Source organism: Tupaia chinensis, unplaced genomic scaffold, assembly GCF_000334495.1.
Source record: "Tupaia chinensis unplaced genomic scaffold, TupChi_1.0 Scaffold145561_1, whole genome shotgun sequence".
In the NCBI taxonomy this organism is placed as follows: Eukaryota; Metazoa; Chordata; class Mammalia; order Scandentia; family Tupaiidae; genus Tupaia; species Tupaia belangeri.
Window position 1 is genome coordinate 1,564,089 of NW_006205418.1, and position 17,549 is coordinate 1,581,637.

At 40.4% G+C, this 17,549-nt stretch overlaps 1 protein-coding gene across 2 annotated transcripts in view; it reads left to right on the plus strand.

Annotated features, from left to right (window-relative positions):
- Positions 1 to 17,549, plus strand: part of CLNK (cytokine dependent hematopoietic cell linker) — a 197,428-nt gene that overhangs the window by 127,050 nt on the left and 52,829 nt on the right. For both annotated transcript variants that reach the window (XM_006168107.3, XM_006168109.2), the window contains one exon: positions 4,032 to 4,077. In XM_006168107.3, coding sequence (XP_006168169.1) covers positions 4,032 to 4,077 — 46 coding nt within the window. The remainder of the gene's footprint in view (positions 1 to 4,031; positions 4,078 to 17,549) is intronic.

Consider the following 17,549-nt stretch of genomic DNA (forward strand, 5'->3'; position numbering starts at 1 on the left):
GGGAACTTCCTAACCAGCCAGAGCTGCCCCCTGTCTGTTCCCCAAGACATCTGTAAAAAACAGAGCAGTCCGAGCTCAGTGTGGTACAGGAAACTGATTCAGATGACTATAGGATCACAGTTTCACCAAGTAGGCCTCTAGATGCAAGGAGAACTCACTTGTTGAAGATTAACTCTGCGTAACACATCAGTCCAGGGACTTTCAATGTATCTCATCAAAAGCTATTTATGTTCTCCAGAGCCAGAATTTGAGCTCCAATATCTGATAATAATACATCACTTTGGCCAGATTCCCCACCCTATATTGTTAGCTGTTAACTGGGTGGTAATAAATCAGTCTCTGAGCCTCTTTAGAACTTTCTTTATAAAACAGGAATAAAAATCTCTACCATACTTAGTTCAAAAGGCTGTTTACAGCCTACAAAAGATAATTTTATAAAAATATGTTGTAAATGCAAATGCTCTAAACATCTATGTAGAATTTTATATTCATTAAAACATTGCCTGAATTTTAATTTTCCCTTTCTGATTGTTCACCTATCTATTTAACTTGAAGCCTTCTGTTAATGTGAACAAGAGAAGAAAACTACAAATTTAACCAAGCAATGTCATTTGCACAGAATATATTTGATAAGGTTGAAGGGAACAAGATGGAAGATAAAATATCAAACACTTCCACTTTATACAGGAACCACACTAAACACTGTCGTCATTCACCCAACACATTCGTTTAAGAAATATGTCTTTATTGTGCCAGGATCACAGTTATAGACCCTAAGAACACATCAGTGAACAGCCAATTCCCTGCACTCATGAAACATACATACTAGGGCAAGGAGGCCAATGACAAACAAGTAAATAGATAAGAAGGCAAGGAGTAACTACTTTGAAAAAATAATTATGGCAAGATAAGGGAGGTCAGAAAAAGTCCTTCTCAGTAGAGAGCTGGTTGAATGACTAAATGACATCTAATTCTTAAATTAACCTTGCAAGATAAACATTTCTGTTTTTACAGGCCAAATTTTGCAAGCTCTGTGCCTTTTGAAGAGTTAGTCATCCTCTCTGAACCTTCACTGCCTTATTAGAAAATCCCATTGCTGTTGTCACATTACAGAAAGAGCGTAGTGCCCAGCATGAAGCAGTCGGGCAGGAGACCACATCTCTGTGAGGACAGGGACTGTTTTCAGCCTGGCACCTAGCACAGAACCTTCACGTGAGAAGTTCTCAGTAGATATTGGTTAGATGGATGAAAATGAACAAACTTCCAATCATGAACTCAATCTTGAAAAATGAATAGTTGTTTAATGAGAAAAAAGACCCAGAGTTTCTCCAGTTCAATTTCTGACCACACGAGACTTTTTTGTTTGGTCTTCCAAGTTCTATTTTGCCTCTGCTCTTCACTATCATCACCAAGACCTGCAACTTGACAAGGAAGAGGACATTTCAGGATACTTACACTAAATATAGACCCTAAAGCATGTGGACAGAATAATAACCATTGCAAAATGATTGGACCAGTGACTGAGACACAAGTTGTGGTCTATAATAACGGAGGGGAGAATGCTCAGTTAAAAATTTGAACCTATCCCTGGAAACCATTTTTATATACATAAACCTTCATGAAAAGAACATTCTCATTTGATTTTTTAAGAACGATGCCAGCGTTTAGGCTTTTGTTCTTATTTCTTTATATTTCATCATATTGTCTTCTCAGCTTCCTGTTAAAAACAAGTTTCTTCTGTTAGCTAGATAACTTTGCAAGTGGAACTACAACTTCAATATGTTAAGTCAAGTGAAATCATGTGAGGAAAAGGGTAAAGCAACATAATCAAAATTTTGACCAGGGGAAAGTTGTCTTATAAATTAAACAATGACTTGGCCTCAATTGAGATAAAGAGGAAATTTCACTTTTGTTGCCAATGTTTGGATAATTATGTTTTTAGGGCAAACAGGTTACCTTTTCATTACCATCTCATTTCCAAGAGTTGATTCTTATTAATTTTGTATGTTTATATTGAGATAATCCTCCCAGAGGCAAATTTTTATCCTAGGTTGTTGACAGCTGTCTTGCACTAAATCACTGATCACCCTCCTATTTATTGAGCCCTGGCTGTGTACCGAGCCCTGTGCTCCACAATGAGAGTAAAATGCTGAGCCAGTTAGACCCCCAATGGGTGACAGTGACCCAAACAGGCAGTCTCAAAGTTAGACAAAGGGCTAAGATGGAAGTGAGCACAGGGGACAAAGAGCACACTGAGCAGAGTCACCAAGCCCAACCAGCAGTGGCTTTTGAGAAGGCTTCTAGAGGGAGCCATGAAAAGCAGTCTTCTACATCAGTAACACTGTATTACAGTCAGAGGTTGTCAGCAAGGGGGTTTTGTCCCCACACCTCCAAAGCACCTTTGGCAAATTCTGGAGGCATTTTCAGTTGTCACACAATTAAGAGAATGGTACTGATATCTAATGGGCAGAAGACAAGATGCTAAATATCGTACAACAGATGTACAGTCCCCACAGCAATGATCTGATCTTAAATCTAAAAATCCTGTGATAAGAGGTACCTGTATGCATGTCTAAGTCCTCCCTAAGAATCCAAGCTTATTCCTCTTTGCTCCCTCACGATAGCATTTCTGCAGGTTTGTGGTAGACACTCATAAATATTTATTTGCCGGAGAATGGGAGTAGCACCAGGGAAGGAGCAGAGAAGGCTTCTGGGCCTGGAATCCAGTACTAATGCCATCAGAGGCTCCCTGTTGCTGGAAAGACACCAAAAGCTCTCACTAAAATCAGATCCAGTATACACATACAGCAGAATATGGCTGCTAAAGGAAAAAGGCAAGAGCCCTGAGGAAGCACCATCCCTAAACCCTAAGTAGGCAGGGCCAACCTAAGACAGAAACAACAAATCCCTCTCCTGCCTCCATGACCAAGCTAGCAGTGGAGGAACGGGCAAGAGCATTGAGCGTACAAGAACTTTGAAAAATGCCCCAGAACCTAGTCCCTACGAGTTAACCTGGAGGAACTGGGAGATAATTGTGCAATGCAGAAAACCATAGCGACAATAAATCCAATCAACACTTAAGTCCTCACTTAAATCCTCACTAACCAACAGAAGGACCAGGAGCCCTCTAGGCAAAAATACTATACTCCCATATTCCACAGAGAATAAGAGGGAGGGGGATCAATGAATCTCCCACCTACCTTGGGCAGCACGACTAGGTGCCAATGAAAAGTAATATTAAGACACCAATATTGACCTAGGCCTAAAGGCTCTCAAAGACATGGGGCACCTTTATATCTTTATCATCTTCTTCATTCTCGTGTATTTAAATTGTATAGCCTTTAATGGCTCACTAATGCATTTCAACATAGTACTGACACAATTATTCAGAGTGATTAGTGATGCCCCAAGCTCCAGAGACATAGTGTGGTGTGTCTCACGTTATTCCTCCATCCTCAAGAGACATCAGTACTTTCGTTACCTCCATTTCACTGAGGAGAACACTGAGCTTCACAAGGTTGAATAACTGCTATGTTCTCATAGCCAGCATGTAACAGAAGTGGAACTTTAACCCAGGTTTTCCCATGAGGCCGTACTCTGTCTACTTGACCGTTTTCATGTGTCTGATCATATACATTGATCTTGAAGATAACTCCGTGATATAAACTGACTATTTCCCCTACCATGAAGATGAAACATTGAAGCACATCATATGCTAAATGCCTTTTCCAAAAGTCACAACATAGACAGGATTAGATCTTAAACCTAAGTGGTTTTAGGCCAAATACCACCCAAATATCAGGCTACTGCACCTCTCACTGGCGGAAGCTTACGTAGAGACACACATGTACATGTATTTGTTGACTACCAGCCATATACGCATGTCCACCCAGGCTTGCCAGTCTCTGAGAATGGTGGTTCAAAAGACATACCCCTTTAACCTTGAGACTCCATCCATAGAAAGTGTCAAGACGTTATATGGCATCATAGTTATAATTTAAGAGATAATAATGCCACATTGTCTTCTACAGGTGAGCAAACCCACCTCCAAGGAACTCAGAAGCCAACACACTAAAGGTAAGTCATTTCACAAAAAGTTTTAGACTTTATAAAAACGTCTGCTTTGCTTCTAAGATCCTCTCATGTTTTTGTTTGTGGTCACGGGTCATCTTAAATAAGGTGACCTATTGATTATCCTTCAGAAAATAAATGTCTAGTTTTAGAAAGATACTCATACACCTTATGCCTTTCTGTTGCCTTACTCTATTGACAAGGAAATTGATTGTGATAACTCACATTCTGTGCTGTGCAACTTTGGAAAAGAATTGTTTGGAAACATGTGGATTGCATTAAACATAGAGCTATGTTATTTCTTTAAGCATACCTCCAGGAAAATCACAAGATAGAAATATAATTTTATAACAGTGACTAATTAATATTTTTTTTAAAAGTAGATTTTAAAGCTTTAGGCAAAACAACTCAATTTAAAGATGAAAATACAGGTACAAGCCTGAAAGGAAATAGTCAATTTCCATGGTGCTAGAAGCACAAATGGAGGACACTCTAAGAAATTTAATTGGATCCTATCTATTACAGCTTCTCTCATCATTCCCCCTGTGCCCCATCTCCTCTTTCAAAGTCCAACTGGAAGAGATGACACTGCTATGATTTATATGTCCTCATAATTGAAAACTACCGAGTCACTTTTATGTGTCCAGTGCTACACTTTGTAACGTCTTACTAGTACCACCTTTCCCACTGGAAAGCACAATGTTAGGGACCCCACAGGAAACAGATGGCACCTCATAATAGGGTACTCTAAGGATGTTTGCTTCAGGGACTGTTCCCAAGGAGTGTGGGGTGGAGGTGACAACAAAGAATGGTGCAGGAACCTAGCTAAGAGCAGGGAAGCTGTCAGCACCTGCAGGCCCACAGGGATGAAGGGACAGTTCCTGGATGCCACCAGGAGCACACCTCCTTGGGAGGAGCATCACCGCTGGTTGGGGGACAGGAGCAGTCTCCATGGGGACCACCCATAAGGATGCACCTCACTTCTCTTTTTACCTCCCTCTGACCTCTTATTGGGACTTTCCCAATGGCCGAGAAGGCAAGGCACCCCAGATGTTGTCTGAACTAGTCTGTCTCCCAGGCAGAGAGCAGGGTAGGGCAGAGTGAAGGTGAGGGTGGACCTAGAGGGTCAGGCGACAGATGCCCGCAGCAAGAAACAGAGCGGAAAGAGTCATGTTGGCAGATGACTTGAAGTAAGGCACCTGGACTCCCCGAGTCATACTTTCCTCTTCCTGAAAATGTGGAGCGATTAGGGCTCCCACAACCATCGCTTCAGTTGCTTTAGTGGTGAGAGAAAGGATCCTGCAATGGAGGGAACGATGTCATCCTCCAGTTCTGGGCTCATCGGCATCCTCGCGGCCTCACAGATCCGTTGTCTTCTAGCCCACCCCTGAATCCCAGGTTGGAGGGGAGCTGTCGTGTCTGTGTCCCTGCAGTCCTTTAAAATGGCAGCACCCTCGATGCACATAGCACTTCACTCCCAGATCTTCTTCTCCGTTACCTGAGGTACTGTCATTCTTAGACACAGGTTGATTATGCAGAGGGAGTATTTTCACTCCTCTTAACAGAAGAAGGGACCACAAGCACAGAGAGATTCCAGGCCAGACCACAATCATACGATACACAAATGTCCTAGGTATAATATGTGTCCCTAAGGAATGAGTCTTGGGGACAGACCAGACTAGAAACGATTTCACAACTGCTGCGTTTTTATAATTTACTATGGACCTTCATCCTCCCTTCACAACTGCTGTCTTTTTTATAATTTACTATGGACCTTCATCCTCACATCCTCGGCCACACGAGCTTTCTTCTTTAGTTTATTCCTCACAACCAGTGTGTCCATTTGTACAGTCGTACACTGAGCTATGCTTTTCCTCAGTTCACAAAACACTAGAGTATTTAACCAAAACTTGAAAAGTGAAATAGATGAAAATATAGATAGATGATATGACTGTGATAATGATAAAATTTAGGAGATTCAGAAACACGGCATGAAAATCAATTAAAATTAAACTCTAAATGTGCCTCTGAGCTTCCTGATAGTCTAAGCAAGAAGGACATCAAGCTCCTTTGTATAGTACTTACCTCCCATAGCTAGACAGCAACCGATTCTTCAGAGAAAGCAGCAGGGTATTTCTTTCAGGGTTAGGTTAGTGCTGTCTGTTTTAAAGGAGACATTCACTGATCTATTGGTACCATAGTTACCCAAATATGACTGCTATTAAAAGCAGACCTCAGCATGAACTGCGGCCATAGCGGCACAGAGAACCTGACCGGAAGCAGGCACACAGAAGCTGAGGCTTGCTGGGAGGAAGGGCAGGTTGTGTGTCAAACCTCTTCCTAACAGTTGTTTTCTTTACATCTTCCTTTCCTACTCTTTCATAATTGATGATTCTCCACTACCACCCAGAGCTCTAAGGTATTCTACAGAGAAAGGAGCTGGAAACGGGGAAATTAATATGAATTCCCCCCATCTTTAGGATCAGGCATCTTGCTGGAAAAATGCTTGGATGATTTATGTGTTTATTACAAAATTCTGTGTTTTTGATGCAAACACATTCTCAGATAATTTATTCATTCTCACAAAATGTCATAGAAAAAAACATATCAGTTGGCTCGGTAATGGCAGAATTTTATGGTGATATTTTTCATCAAGTTGAGCAGTTATAGATTTATGTTAATGTACATTTTATGTCATTTCTCTTGCAATCATATTCTGACACTATCTGGAAACTGTCAGATTTCAAGAACTTATCTTCCCTGAAGCTTGACTTTTCCTTTTTTCCCATTGCTAAAAATGGGTAAAAGTTTATTTGGAGGCAAAGTATTTACAGTATAAGTTGTTTATGATGAACCACTAGCATTAACCACAGATCCAGAAGAAATCACCTCATTTTCAGAAGGGATAACTCTAATTTTCAAATATAATGTAGCTTAGCTTCCTAGAGAAACTAAAGCTGAGAATCAAAGAGGGTAAAATGCATTTCTCTTTGCCCCAGATGGGAACCAAGCACAAACTCTAAACCAATTTTCTTTGAAGTGACAAGCATACCATATACAAGAGTGAATTTATAAAGAAATGCAATAAACCATTCAAGAAAAGAAAAAGAGAATTATGCATGGAAGACCGAACATGTATATCCAGAAACATGAGCTTGGTTGAAAAAAGCAAAATAGAATTTCGCAAAATGCCATCAAAAGACCTTTGTACTAGTTTGCTTTCAGACAAATTTAGGTGCTCAAGAAATTCGAATCACGGATGAGTTTAGAGCTCACCTGGTTCCACTCCCTCCTTTTGGTGAAGGAAGTTGAGTAAGAGAAGTGGTTTGTTCAAGGTTGCCTAGCAAATAGTCAGAGAAAGGCCAGAGCCAGAGCCAGTGTTTATTCAGCTAGGGCCATGTTTCCAGGGCTTCACTGTATTCACTAGTGTGTAAAATTCAGTCTGCAAACTCCCTCCGTGTTCCCTAACTGTATCTCACTCATCCAAGCCATGCAGTTCGGTGCCAAAGACATAAACTGGTAGGTGATACTGCCCCCTAGTGGCATAGTATGGCAACACAAAACATCAGGAGAAAATTTGGTAGTCTACAGATTTTATCCCGAATAAAAATAATAAGCCTTAGGTCACAAAGTTGATTAGATAAAAATGTAAGATTAGAATACGATCATTGTAGATTTAAAGTTATTTCAGCCACAAATCCATGGCTCAAAAGCAACAGAGGCATTGATAATGTTAATGTATAAACCTTGTGAAATCACTTGATAGGATCACACTGAAGTATTTCGTCTCACTATCACACAGGAAAAAAACTAAGGCTCAGAGTAAAGAAATAGTGTTTGATATAGACTCGAGATGGTAAGGGGTCTTCAAAAGGTTCATGGAAAATGCATGTTTATTCCAAAAAAAGCATGAATTTTCATTTTTGGCACCAAAATAAACTTGTACTTTAATTTCATTTTTCCACAAACTTTCTGAAGTTCTCTTGTACATCTTCAATAGAGAAATATAAAGTAGCCACAATTATGAAAAATATTAGTAACTAGTTACTCCATAAAAGCTCAAGAAAATTCATATTCCCTAATAATAACCCCAGCGAAGACATAATTTTCTAAGAGAATTTTAAAGCCTGTCTTGATATAAACAAATGTGCTTCTCCTAACAAAACCATTTCAAAATCACTTAAAATATATGTGTAATTAAAGCACTTTTATTTGTTTCTTTGCAAATTTGGAATCGTAACAAAGATCAAGAACCACAGTATTCTTGGGACCAGCACTTAACATAATGGCTATGTAGCAGAATTTCCTTGTAGCCGATCGCGGTTCAAGTCCTGGACCCAGTGGCTTAAAACACACCAGGCGCATGTGCGTGCGTGCCCAAGATCCCGGGAGGACAAGGGATTGTGGCATGGCCATCCCCCCTGGGGGGTGATTTCTCATTTTCTATCTCTCTGTCTGGCGAATGCCTGCGCCCTATAGCAAAAACCTCTACCCCCCCCCAAAAAAAAAGGATCACAGTATTCTCTAAAACAAGGGGTTCCTAAGAAGTAGGACTTTCAGAACTAGAACCAGAGGAGTTACAGGAAAACTGAGACAAGTTGGTGACCCTCGATGTGGCCTCCAATCTGCATGTCACATGGACATGCTAGAAGACTAGAAGGATTAGTTTATTTATGTAATTGCCTGAGGGCAAGTGAGCTCACTCAAGACAAAGAAACAGAAGGAGAAAGCCAGTGGAGAGCAGTCTCACCACACTTTCCTCTCCATTTCTCCATCCAGTTGAGATTTGCACACTTACGCAACCAGAGTGTCTTCAGGCTGCCAGAGCAGACATTCAAACGGCAATCACCCAGGTGAGGTGCAGCTCCTAGGTACAGCTAGGTTATGGGGCCAGCCCGATATTTTATTTAATCAAGAGTTTTGAAATAGCAGAATCTGCTTCTTTCAGCCCCTTCTTGTAACCGAGACACAGGCAGCAACCCTCGTGGATATGTGAGCTGTCCGAGGGCCTCACCACCTACCCAGGCAGCCCGCCCCACCTGTGAACAGCCTCACTGTTTACTTTCAGCTCTATGGAAGGAACAGTTCCACCTTCTAATCACTTCCTCCCACTGGTTTTTGCTCTAAATAGCTCAAAGTACAATTGTCTTAAAAGTACTGTATGAGATCTTGAGTCATATTAAATAAAGGGGGACTGTGGATACACCACCCTTGGGAAATACCATCCCTCCTTGCTAGCTTCTTCTCTCCTTACCAGTCCTGGGGAATGATGGAGAAAAAAAAGGCTTGTCTCCCTCCCCCCTACTTATTTTTTTTCTAATTCCATAATCTGCATCACAAAAGCTGTTAATAGTAAACAGTACATCAGGATATTAATTTTTTTTGAGATATTTTGTGCTGTAGGGCGAATACGCTCACCAGAAAGAGAGAGACAGAGAGTCAGACAGACAGAAAGCGAGAAATAACCCCCCAGGGGGATGACCACACTGCAATCCCTTCTTCCATTCTCCTCCCGGGATCTTGGAAACGCACACACACACACACACACACACCCAGCATGAGTTTAACCCACCTGGTCCGGGATTCAAACTGCAGTCGACTACATGGGAGTCCGGTGACATAGCCATTACACCAACTGCTGGTCCCTAACTTAGCTAATTTTAATTTTCTCGCCTTCTGTCTGTCTCTCTGTCTCTCTCTAGCTTTCTGGTGAGAGCATATGCCCTATAGCAAAAAACAAACAAACAAAGAAAACTCTCCACAAAAAACGTACATTGAATAAATATGACTTTTCTAGCAGGTGTTATAAGACCACCTGAAGGTATGTGACCCCCATCATGCATTTCCATTAAGTAGGGGCCTTTGCAGAGGCAAGTCCAAAAGGGACTTGCTTCTGGCCCCATCTCTGTCTTTGCTTCTAAAGTTATTTTAATGATTTACTAAAAATAAATTATGTTAAGTATTTATTGCAATTTATGTTTTTTCTCTGGGCCTTAGTATCCCATCTGTAAAAACATAACAGCAATCAATAGTGCGCAGAATATTTTGAATCCAGATACGATTCATGAATACAAGTGCACGTACCCTCATGTCAGTCCCTCCTTCAGTCTTTTTTTTTTTTTTTTGGGGAGGGTTTTTTTTTTCGACGTGCACTTGCCAGACAGACAGAGAGAGACAGAGAGACAGAAAGCGAGAAATTACCCCCCAGAGGTGATGGCCACACCGCAATCCCTTCTCCTCCATTCTCCTCTCGGGATCTTGGGCACGCACGCACACGCGCCCAGCGAGTTCTCCTTCAGTCTTTCACTTCACCCTGCCTTTCCTCCATTACCAATGGAGAAGATAACTCCCCAGTCTTATTTTGGAAAAATAATTCTATCCTACATCCCTCACTCAGCCATTGAAGTGCATGCTCCTACGCAATTGCCTTCTCATCTTATCTGAGGAGCTGTTACAGAAGACAGGTGGCTCCCATATCCTCGGCTTTACCTAACTTAACCCTGCCCCACCACAGTTCAAAGAATAGTTTCAGCAATTTGTTGTTGCAATTAATTTCTGAAAGTTTCAACAGACTTGGAGAGGTTCCCCAAACAGGCCTTACCAAATAGTAGCCATTTGGATGACAAGTTGCTTCTTTGGACTCTTCCATAATTAATCATCAAGATATTAAATCCTAATGGTTTGCTTTCATGTATCATAAAACTCACAAACGGAAGAAATTTGGTGATTCAGGCCAAGTTTTATTCAATTTGGTCCAAAGTCATTTTTCTAATTACAGAACATTACACTAATGGTCTAATTCTAAAAGTGTTGATTTCCATGACCATATTTCATAGAGGATATTGCATATATTTAGCACAAACTGAATGATAACTAAGTGACAAATCTTATTTTACTTAACCCTAACAATCCAAGGAACTAGATTTCGATGTGTAGAGACACAGAAACTCAAGTCCAGAACATTTAAGCAACTCCTTCAAGGTTAGTGACACAGTTGGGTTTAGAACCAAACTGAAATGACTTCCCATCCATGCCCTCCCACCCTGTCATGGTCTCTTCTCATGAGGAACAGCTCCTTTGCTCCTGCATATCTTCTTCTCTGGCATTTGAAAACTATCGTCTGATTCAGCTAAGCGGTTGTGTATGCCAGTGTATTAACTGCAGCCATAGTTTCACTGCAACTAGAAGAGGTGAGTGAAAATTAGAGTATTCTGTGAGAATCAGTTGGCTATGTAGAATTATGATAAAGGTATTGAGAATATCAGAGGTCAGAGAGGCGAAGCAATTAGTGTGAAGTCGTTTGGCTCAGGAGTTACCAAAATTAGATCACAAGGAGTGGAACGTGGTTCATAGCCGGTCTCTGAGAGGAAAGCATACGCACACGTTTCATTAAGGTTACTGTAAGATTTACCGACTAGGAAATGCATCGGACACGATTTTAAAATTACAGTAAATAATACAATATGTAATATATTATTGGGTCGTCAGAAAAGTCGCTTATTTTTCTATGAGAAGTGCATTGTGACTTTTCCAATGACCCAATATAATATAATGACAGAAACAATTCTTTTTCTTTTTTCTTTTTTTTTTTTTTTTTTTTGCCAGAGCATGTGTGCACTCACTAGAAGGATGGGACAGGAGGCAGAAAGCACACATACACACGCCGTGGAGAGGGCATGCTCATACTGCCTTCCCTTCTCCCTTAATTTTCACCCTGTTAGGATTTAGGGGATGCATACACACATACTCAGTGTTTTTTCCAAGCCACTGAGGTCAGGATTCGAACTGCACAGTAGGGTGTGTGAGACCCAGCTCCCTTAAACACCAGTTCTGGGGCTGACTTTTGACATGCACAGCTTCTTAGCTGAGTCACATGAGAGTTTTCAAACACTAGAAGTATAACTTCCTCCCTTTTCCACTTTTTACAAAGCAATGGCTACGAGCACAACACAAATTAACAAAACAAATTTAGTTGATTTTATTAACATTTTGTCCACTGCTTTCTTAAATTTAGACAAGCAACAAAACAATCAGTCAAACCCCGATTTGTGGTGTTTGCCAATTACTATTTTGTAAGTACTCCTGACATTCCGTATTTTAAGTTTCTACTCTCGCTCAGTGCAGTTGAGAAGAGATACCATGTAGGTATCTATGCAGTAATTCTACCGTAGATACGAGGGGCAGATAACCTCAGTGGCAGAGAGGAGAGTAAAATTACTAAAAAGTGGTGAGTTTGGACATTTATTACTTTTGTTTTGATATAACTTATGTACATTTTTGTAATTTATGTTTTAATAATGACTGTACTTACAAACAGGTTTTTAAATTCCTGAAATTTAACAAGCTGGTACGAGTCACTCTAATACACCACAAATAGGTTTCTTAATACTTCTGTGTCCCCAAGAGTCCTTTCTTTAACCTCACAGATTATTGTGACGTTAATAGCTTCATGGTTTTGTCCTAGTAAGTTATGGAAGAAACAGACCAAAGTCTAACGGCCATACGATGCTCACCTCATTACACTGCCTCCCCAAAAGCAGTAACTTTGGCAGTGGGTGAGAGATCTGTCTGAAGACTGAAAATGGGGAGAGTCTCGGGGCAGATGGTGCTAAGTACAGCTCGGGCCAGCAGATGGCGAGCATGGCGGCCTTCACCAAATGAAAACTGCTTACTCATATTAAAAGATGGGAAAGGACTCAAAGAACAATGGTTTGGGTCCTCTTGTTTGACATCTAAGAACGTTTCATAGCCTTTGAGAATATTTGTGTACCTAATCCTCGAGTTATGTTTCCATTTTCCCTCTCATTTTCCATTACATAAGAATAATAGTGATTGCAGGTATTTATTATGAGTCTTCCCTTGATGTTTATTTAACTCATTTATTCTACTTATGAATCCCATGATGTATAAGGAATCATTCTCCACTTTTCTGAATGAGGAAACACATTTATCCCTCATTCCATGTGTTTGTTTTATAAAAATGAACTGAGCTCTTGCTATGATCCTCCCCATAGTAAGTAGTACAATCAAACAAAATTCAGTCTCAAAACATCCAGCTCCAAATCCTATCCTCGTCCATTACCATCAATACTTGAGTTGTTATCACTTTAAGCAAGGCCCAAAACATAAAAGATCGTTGGGTTTTATCTCATTTACTGCCAATGCTGTATGAGAGTAAGAGGTTCCTTTACCTGTATGACCAATTTCCTCACTATGAAGTCTTTAAAGTTCATTCCCACTCCCTACTTTGTAAAATCTTAGTTATCTAAGTAATGAACAAGTGAAGCTTCCTGGAATCAGTGATTGCCAGTGGGAACATTGGATATGGCTGAAACCCTCAGGAATTTTTGCTGCAGTTACTGATATTGTTTTAAGCATCCCTAATCCAGAAATCCAAAATCTGAATACTCCAAAATCTAAAATTTCTTTTTTTTTTTTTTGAGAGGTTTTTCACTATAGGGCGCGTGCGCTCGCCAGACAGACAGAGAGAGAGAGACAGAAAGCGAGAAATCACCCCCCTCAGAGGGGATGGCCATGTCGCAATCCCTTCTCCTCCATTCTCCTCTCGGGATCTTGGGCATGCACGCACACTCGTCTGGCATGGCTTTTAAGCCACCGGGTCTGGGATGCGAACCGCGGTCGACTACGTGGGAGTCCAGCAACACAGCCATTACACTAACTGCTGGTTCCTCAACATCTAAAAATTTCTGAGCACCAAAATGATGCCATGAGTGGATAAATCCACATCTGAGGTCTTGTGATGGGCCAAAATCAAAACTCTGCACTGGGGAAAAAAAATGTATAAAATTACCTCAGGTAGAATGTATAACATGTATATGAAATATAAGTGAATTTCATGTTTAGACATGGGTCTCATCACCAGGATATCCCGTTATATATCTATAAATATTCCCAAGACTGATAAAAATTCCAAATCTGAAACATTTCTACTACCAGCATTTCAGATATGTAATACTCAACCTGTAATATCATACGCAAATTTTAAAAGTGAGGAAAGAATACCTAATAATGCTAGGGAAACCCTTATATTTCACTGAAGACACAGAACACAAGCACAGTGTATCAAAAATGGGAACCAGCAGTTAGCGTAATGGCTATGTCGCTGGACTCCCACGTAGTCGACTGTGGTTCGCGTCCCGGACCCGGTGGCTTAAAACTCACGCTGGGTGCGTGTGCGTGCGTGCCCAAGATCCCGAGAGGAGAATGGAGGAGAAGGGATTGCAGCATGACCATCCTCCGTGGGGGGTGATTTCTCGCTTTCTGTCTCTATGTCTCTCTCTGTCTGTCTGGCAAGCACACACGCCCTATAGCGAAAACCTCTCCAAAAAAGAAAAAAAAAAAAAAAAAAGATCCATCATGGGGACCAGCAGTTAGCGTAATGTCTATGTCACTGAACTCCCATATAGCCAACCGTGCTTCAAGTCCTGGACCTGGTGGCTTAAACTCATGCCAGGTGCGTATGCTTGCGTGCCCAAGATCCTGAGAGGAGAATGGAGGAGAACGGATTGCGGCATGGCCATTCCCCCTGGGGGGTGATTTCTCACTTTCTATCTCTCTGTCTCTCTCTGTCATTCTGGCAAGTGCACACGCCCTACAGCAAAAACTTCTCTAAAAAAAAAGAAAAAAATCCATCATGGTCAGTACAAGAAACTGCAAGTGGCTGAGGCAATCCTGAGTAAGAGGAACAAAATGGAAGGCATCATGCTTTCTGATTTCAAACTATCCTGCTAGACTGTGGGACTGTAGTGGTTAAGGCAGAATGATATTTGAATAAAAACAAATACATAGACCAAGGGAGAGTAGTGGAGAGCCAGATATTAATTCATACATATACAGCCAACTATTTTTTTTTTTTTGGAGAGATTTTCACTGTAGGGCGCGTGCGCTCGCCAGACAGACAGAGAGAGACATAGAGACAGAAAGCGAGAAATCACCCCCCAGGGGGGATGGTCACGCCGCAATCCCTTCTCCTCCATTCTCCTCTCGGGATCTTGGGCACGCACGCACACGTGCCCGGCGTGAGTTTTAAGCCACCGTGGGGTCCGGGACACGAACCACGGTCGACTACGTGGGAGTCCAACGACATAGCCATTACGCTAACTGCTGGTTCCCCAGCCAACTATTTTTTTAAGAGAGATTTTTTTATATAGGGCACGTGCACTCACCTGCACTCACCAGAGACATAGAGAGACAGAAAGTGAAAGATCACCCCCCAGAGGGATGGTCAAACTGCAATCTCTTCTTCTCTTTTCTCCTTTCAAGATTTTGAGCATGTACACACACACACACGCTCAGTGAGTTTTATGCTGCCAGGTCCAGGACTTGAACCACAGTCTGCCACATGGGAGTCCAGCACTTTAACCACTATGCTACCTGCTGGTCCCAGTCAACTAATTTTTAAGAAGAATATCAAGAATACACAGTGTGAAGAGATTATCTCTTTAAGAAAGTGGAATGAAAAGACTGTACATCAACATGCAAAAGAATGAGATTGGACCCTACCTTTTACCAGTCAAGGAAATCAACTCAGGATGAATTCTCAAAGAAAACATAGAAAAAAGTTCCTTGACAATGGTTTAGCAATGACTTTTTGCATATGACACAAAAGCACAGGCACAAAAGCAAAAATGAACAGGTGAGACTACATCAAATTAAAAAAAAAAAAACTTATGTGCAAGAAAGCAAGCAATCAATCAACAGAATTAAAAGGAAACCTACAAAGATGGGAGAAAATATTTGTAAACCATGTATCTGATAAAGGGTTAATATCCAAAATATACCAAGACCTTGGTCAACTATATAGAAAAAAATGTCTAACCTGACTGGAAAATGGGCAAAGGATATGAGTGGACATTCAGATTTATATATATATATATATATATAAATTTCTTAGCCTTAAAAGGAAGAGAATTCAGCCAGATGTGACAACATGGATGGACCTAGAGGGCATCATATTGGATGAAACAAGTCAGACACAGAAAGACAAATATTGCATGATATCACTTTTATGTGAAATATAAAATAATCAAACTCATAGGAAAAGAGAACAGAGTTGTGGTTGGCAGGAGTTAGGAGGTGGCAGAAATGAGAGGGTGATGAAATAAAGATACAAAGCTCAAGAAAATATATTCTGGAGATTTACTACATAGCATAGTACCTATAGCTGAAAATATTGTTTTGTATACTTAAAATGTTCTAAATTTTATGTTCAGTGTTCTTATCCCTGGGGGGGGGGACACAAAAACTAATCGCAATAATAGTAATAATGGAGGTAGCAGGAAACTTTGGAAGGTATTTGATATGCTCATGGCCTTGCTGTGGTAATAGTTTCACAGATATAGAGCCCTTCTGATACTGAGATATTAAATTCAGTAAATACATACAGCTCTTTATAAGTCCACATACCTCACTAAAGTGGTTAAGAAAAGAGATTCGCCATGGTTAAGGCAATGTTATTACTGTGGTGTAAGAGATTCTATGGGATCTGAGTACTCTCCAACCGCCAGTTCATCTCTCTGCCCTGCCCCTTGTTCATCCCAACTCAAGACCTCTGTACTTGCTGTTCCTTCTGTCAGAAATTCTTTCTTTATATAACCGCACGATAAGCTCCCTTAGTTTCCTCAGGATTCTGATTATCACAGAAAAATAGGAGCCTCACCTTTCTTACTCTCCATGCCGCCACTATCCCCCTTACCTGCTTCAGTTCGCTTGTAGCACTTGTCATCCCCTGGGATCATTTATTTATATTTTTGTTTATTTATTTTCTGTTTCCTACTACTGGAATGTAAGTTACAAGGAAATAGGAATTTCATTTTTTTGGTATTATAATCCCCAAGACCTACATCAATAAATACATTAAAAATGGATATACACATGGCAAACATTATGTGCTCAATAATAAGTCAATGAGTAAAAGGAAGATATATAGAGGGGCATAGCAGTTACATCGCTGGACTCCCACATGGCTGACCACAGTTTGAGTCCCAAACCAAGTGTCTTTTTTTTTTATAATCTTTTTTTTTCATTACAACTTGTTTTTATTTTACATTTTTCCACAAACATTTACTTTACATAGCAAAGAATTTTAGCTTATACTCCATAATTCTTGACAGTTTACAAACAACTTTCAAAGTTTCAAAATACTGAATTTTAAAAATAATGTTCAAAATATGTCTTATAATTTTGTATAATTTTATAACTCTATAACAACAGAAGCAGTATGGTTTCAAATATATATATATATACATTTAGAGTTCAGACACTCAGTATATATTAAGTGGGGAAATACAATGCCTCTCCTTCATAGCATGACTTGCTTCACTCAGCAGTAAGTCTTCCATATTCATCCACTTCTTTTCAAAAGCCAGGGTTTTGTTGTTTTTTATGGATGAATAGTATTCCATTGAGTATATGTGCCACAGTTTTTCTAACCATTCATCAGTTCGTGGGCATTTAGG